At 48.3% G+C, this 5749-nt stretch overlaps 1 protein-coding gene across 1 annotated transcript in view; it reads left to right on the top strand.

The window, feature by feature from the left end:
- The first annotated feature begins 352 nt into the window (after window positions 1-352).
- Window positions 353-5749, top strand: part of FRMPD2 (FERM and PDZ domain containing 2) — an 87711-nt gene continuing 82314 nt past the window's right edge. Inside the window, 1 exon segment of the mRNA XM_014535675.1 lies at window positions 353-1010. Within this exon segment, the coding sequence (XP_014391161.1) occupies window positions 353-1010 (658 nt within the window).

Raw genomic sequence — 5749 nt, 5'->3', positions numbered from 1 at the left:
ATAGCTTCCCGAACAGGAATAACTTGACGGGAAGGGTGGACATCCCTTGGCTCCTGGTAAGTGTTGCCAAATGGCTTTCAAATCGGCTGCACCAGAGTAGGCATCCCAGCGGAACAGCTCACTGCAGCCGCGTCGCACCGAGAGGGCTCAGCACTGCCGCTAGCTTGATGGACGCTTTCCAGACGCCTAATAATGAGTTGCAGTTTCTTTTATTGTTTTTGTTAATCTCACTTCTGTTTATATACTAGTGTTGGGACCCACAGATAGTTCTCTCTCTCTTTTCACAGAAATAGTCACTTTCAGCTTGATCTTCATATCCCAGCCGGTTGTACTGCACCTGTGGGCGTCCCAGATGATTTTACTGCACCTGTGGGCGTCCCAGCTGGCTGTGCTGCACCTGTGGGCGTCCCAGCCGGTTGCTCTGCACCCGTGGGTGTCCCAGCTGGTACTGCAGCTGTGGGTGTTCCAGCTGGTTGCACTGCACCTGTGGGCGTTCCAGCTGGTTGTGCTGCACCTGTGGGCATCCCAGCTGGTTGCGCTGCACCTATGGGCGTCCCAGCCGGTTGTACTGCACCTGTGGGTGTTCCAGCTGGTTGCACTGCACCTGTGGGCGTCCCAGCTGGCTGTGCTGCACCTGTGGGCGTCCCAGCCGGTTGCTCTGCACCCGTGGGTGTCCCAGCTGGTACTGCAGCTGTGGGTGTTCCAGCTGGTTGCACTGCACCTGTGGGCGTTCCAGCTGGTTGTGCTGCACCTGTGGGCATCCCAGCTGGTTGCGCTGCACCTATGGGCGTCCCAGCCGGTTGCTCTGCACCTGTGGGTGTTCCAGCTGGTACTGCACCTGTGGGTGTCCCAGCTGGTTGTGCTGTACTTGTGGTTCCAGCTGGTTGCACTGCACCTGTGGGTGTTCCAGCTGGTACTGCACCTGTGGGTGTCCCAGCTGGTTGTGCTGTACTTGTGGGTGTCACAGTGGGAAGCAGCTTCTAAACTCAGGAACCTAGGAAGGGAATCTGGTGACTGAAGCCCAGACAAGGATCTTGACACTGCATTTCTCTCCCTCCAACCAGTCGAATGTCATGTGGGGAAACGCCTTCAGTTCTCCAGCCCTCAGCTACTCGCACAGGTTTCCTTTCAATGCTAGAGTGAGGGCCCTTGAATTGGTTAAGCTCCTTACAGAAGTGAAGGACCATCTCTTTTCTAGGCATTCTTTTTATTTTTTTAAAATTTATCTTTATTGTTGAAAGTATTACAGATGTCCCCCTCCCTCTTTTTCCCATTGACCCCCTCCCCTCCCAGGCCTTCACCACACTATTGTCTGTGTCCATGGGCTTTGCATATATGCATATAAGTTCCCCAGTTAATCCCCCCACCCTCCCCTGTCTTCCCTCTGAAATCTGCCAGTCTGTTCCGTGCTTCTGTGTCTCTGGATCTATGTCGTTCATCAGTTTATTTTGTTCGTTAGATTCCACACCTGAGTGAGCCCATGTGATACTTTTAATGATCTGCTTGGGGTGGATAGCTTTGGCTATGAACCTGCTTCACCTCTAGAGGAAACATTTAAACAAAGTGTTCTTTTTGTGGGTTTGTGACCCCTGAGCCACTTCTCAACCTGCATTCAGTTGGGACCCACTAAAGGCCCTACATGCCTGAGTCCCTCTACCAGAGACTCAGCTCCCAGCTGTCGCTATGGGGGCGGGGAGGGCTGGGGTGGGGGAGAGAGTTCAGCTCTCTGTGGAGAGGGCCCTCCCAGGCCTGTTTGGCTCCTGGGAGGAGGCGGTAGAGCCCGTCTTGCTCACTGCATTCACTGATGGTTCCCAGCACACTCACCCGCTTCTTTCACCTTCCCCTCTCCCTTGGGGGGTCCGACCAGTGAAACGAATGCATGTTTCGTGGTTGCAGGCAGAAAGGTGCCGTTTAGAAGCGAGGCCCTGTTTAATGTAACAGGCCAAGGGGAGCATCCGGAGGGGCAGGCCAGAACCTGGCCTGCCAATGCCACTCCCGAAACTTTAAGTAGGAACAGTTACTTTACTCTTTCATTTTATTTTATTTTATTGATAGGCTTTCCTTTTAGAGCACTCTGTGTATATGCCCTTGAGGCCCATGCAAGTTGTTATATGTATTAATAGTTTGCTTTTCATTGCTGAGTAGTATTCCATGTACAGCTGTACTGCAAACTGTTGAGCCGTTCACTAGATAAGGGCTTTAGGTTGCTAACAGTTTTTGGTTATTGAGTCAAACACAAATATTTGTGTTCAGGTTTTTGTGTGGACATGTTTTCACTGCTCTGGGACAGGTGCGGGAGTGGGACTGCTGGGTCATGAGTAAGAGTTGTTAGTTGTTCTGAGTGGCTGTGTCCCACAGCCCTGCCTGAGGTGTCGGTTTCCTTCATCCCCACCAGCGTTCGGCGCCATCTCTTCCCCGCTGTGACAGCGGGCAGTGCTGTTGCATCCTCCTGTTACAGCGAGCAACGGTGAACATCTTCATACGCTTACTTCCAAATGTATCTCTACTTCAGCGAAATGTCTGTGTATGCCTTTTCCCCATTAAACTAAAAAAATAACAGAACTTATTCTTTTCAGAGCACATTAAGGGTTATAGCAAAACTGAGTGATAATGGACAGAGATTTCCCATAGCTCCCCACCCGCCCTTGGGCGTGCCTCCCCATCACCAGCCTTCTCCATCAGCCTGGGGGATGAACTGCTCCGGCTAATGAGTATCATACAAGGAGTTTTCCTGCCCTAAGAACCCTCTCTGCCCCACCTATTCACCCCCTTCTCCCCTCAACTACTACTCTTGTAACTGTCTCCACAGTCTTGTCCTTTCAGGAATGTTCTCTAGTTGGAATTACACAGTATGCATCCTCTTTAGATTGGCTTCTTTCACTTAGTGATATGCAAGGAAGTTTCCTCCATGTCTTTTTATGGTTCGATAGTTCATTTCTTCTTAGCACTGAATAATGTTGCCTTTTCTGCATGTACCAAGTTTACTCATCCATTTGCCTACTGCAGGAAACCTTGGTTACTTGCAGGTTTTGGCGATTAGGAATAAAGCTCCCTGGGACATCTGAATGCAGGTTTCTGTGTAGACACACGTTTTCAACTCCTTTGGGTAGATCCCAAGGACTGCAATTGCTGGATCATATGGTGGGAGGATGTTTAGTTTTGTAAGAAACCACCAAGCTGTCTTGCAGTGTGGCTGCGCCATGTGGCCTTCCCACCAGCAGTTAATGGCAGGTCCTGGGGCTCCACATCTCTGTCAATGTTTAGTGTCAGTGTTCTGAGCGTTGGCCGTGCAACAGGGGTACATGCTGTCTCCTGCTGCTGTCACTTGTGCTCCCCTGATGACGTATGACCTCATCTCTTCATGAGCTTCCTTGCCACTTGGATATCTCCTTTGGTGGTGCATCTGTTATAATCATAGTCCTTTATTAAGTTGGGTTGTTTGTTTTCTTATTGATTTTTAAGGGTTCTTTGTATGTTTTGCATGACAATTCTTTATCAGACGTGTCTTTTGGAAATATTTTCTACCAGTTTGTGGATTGTCTTCACATTTTCTTCTTTCTTTTTTTCCTTTTTATTGAATTTATTGGGGTGACACTGGTTAACAAAATTATACAGGCTTCAGGTGCACAATTCCACAACACATCATCTGCACACTCTATTGTGTGTTCACTACCCTAAGTCAGGTCTTTGTCCATCACCATTTACCCCCCTAAACCCTCCTCCACCCCAACCCCTCTCTTCGCAGTCACCCCACTGTTGTCAGTGTCTATGACTTTTTCTTTTTTACTCAATCCCTTCACCTCCCCTCACTCAACCCTGCCACACCCCCAACAGCTGTCAGCCTGCTCTCTATCTATAAATCTGTTTCTATTTTACTTGTTAGTTCATTTTATTCATTAGAATTCATATATCAGTGAAATTGTATGGTACTTGTCAGAAATTCGTCAGCATAATGCTCTCCAGGTTCATCTATGCTGTCCCAAAGGGTTAGATCTCCTTTTATATGGCCGAGTAGTATTCCATGGTGTAAATGTACCACAGCTTTTTTATCCACTCATCTACTGATGGGCACTTGGGCTGCTTCCAAATCTTGGCTATTGTAAGTAACCTTGCAATGAACATGGGGGTGCATATATTCTTTCAAGTTACTGTTTCAGGATTTTTCAGATAAATTTCCAGAAGTGGAATCATTGGGTCATAAGGCAGTTCTATTTTTAAAATTTTTGTGGCACCTTCATACTGCTTTCCAGGGTGGCTGCACCAGTCCGCATTCCTAGGAAAAGTGCAGCCGGGCTCCCTTTTCTCAACATCCTTGCCAATACTTGTTGTTTGTTGTTTTATTGATAGTAGCCATTCTGACAGGTGTGAGGTGATAGCTCACTGTGGTTTTAATTTGCATTTCTCTGGTGATTAGAGCATCTTTTCATATGTCTAAAGGACATTTGTATGTCCTTTTTAGAGAAATGTCTATTCAGGTCATTCATCCATTTCTTAATTGGATTGTTTGTTATTTTGGTGTTGAGTTATATAAGTTCTTTATAAATTTTGGAAGGTCATGTTGTTTACTGTTCTATTCATAGCACAGAGCTTAAAATATAATAGGTCCTTGATAAGCATTTGTTAAATAAGGGATGGCTGAGGCAAGGGTGTGAGGACAACTTGCCGGATAAGTTCAGGGCCACTGCCCCAGTGCCCACGCCAGGGAGTGGCCCAAGCTGGACACTGGGAAGCCTGGGCCCAGGTGGGGCTCCTAGGCCGGGCCAGGCTCGGGGGAAGGGGCTGGGCACTGGAGGCCAACAGAGAGTCCCCGGGAGGCAGGATGCACCACATTGTGGACTAAGGGGAACCTAAGGAAGCTCTGGGATGGGCCATGGGCCTCGGATGGAAAGGAGACTCTCAGGCAGTAGAGGACCATGGGGGCCTCAGGGAATGAAATCAGCGTAGAGGACTCCGCCCACAGAGGGTGAGCCCTGGAAAGGCACATGGAGATGCACCCATGGCTGAGGCTCTTCCCGAGCCTCCCTAGGGGAGGACAGGGCTTACTGTGTGGTGGGACCCATCCATCCTTCAGCAGTTAATGACCCTGTTTAGTCCACGGTGCAGCAGTACCTCAACCACCAGACTGTTATACAAACTGGAAGAGAAGCCCAGAGGCATCGCCGTGTGCAGTGAAAGGCTCTGAGTGACAATTTCATAGCCTGAGATAAGCACAGGTGAAGCATCCAGAACAGTGACCGACCGGCAGGCGTGTAGTAAGTACCTGTTGTCCTAGAGCAGTAGTTCTCAATCTTCCTAATGCTGCGACCCTTTAATACAGTTCCTCATGCTGTGGTGACACCCAACCATAAAATTATTTTCATTGCTACTTCATAACTGTAATTTTGCTACTGTTATGAATCGTAATGTAAATATCTGATATACAGGATGTATTTTCATTATTACAAATTGAACATAATTAAAGCATAGTGATTAATCACAAAAACAATATCCTATCTAATAATAGACAAACATGGTAATTGACCATACCTTCGCTACACCGCCCATTGGCTAATCAGCAAGATATGCAAATTAACCCAACCAAGATGGCGGCCGGCAGCCACGCAGCTGAAGCGAGCAGGAGGCTTGCTTGCTCCAGTGATGGAGGAAGCCAAGGTTCCCCGCCTGCCGTGGCCTGGCTCTGAGCTCCGAAAGCAACAAAGTTTCAATTATAGAAGCTAAACAAACCCCAGATACCTGCTTTCAGCAGGCC

Source organism: Myotis brandtii, unplaced genomic scaffold (genome assembly GCF_000412655.1).
Source record: "Myotis brandtii unplaced genomic scaffold, ASM41265v1 scaffold148, whole genome shotgun sequence".
NCBI classification, from domain to species: domain Eukaryota; kingdom Metazoa; phylum Chordata; class Mammalia; order Chiroptera; family Vespertilionidae; genus Myotis; species Myotis brandtii.
Note: the sequence above shows the minus strand (reverse complement) of the source record. Positions and strands in the feature narration are given on the sequence as shown.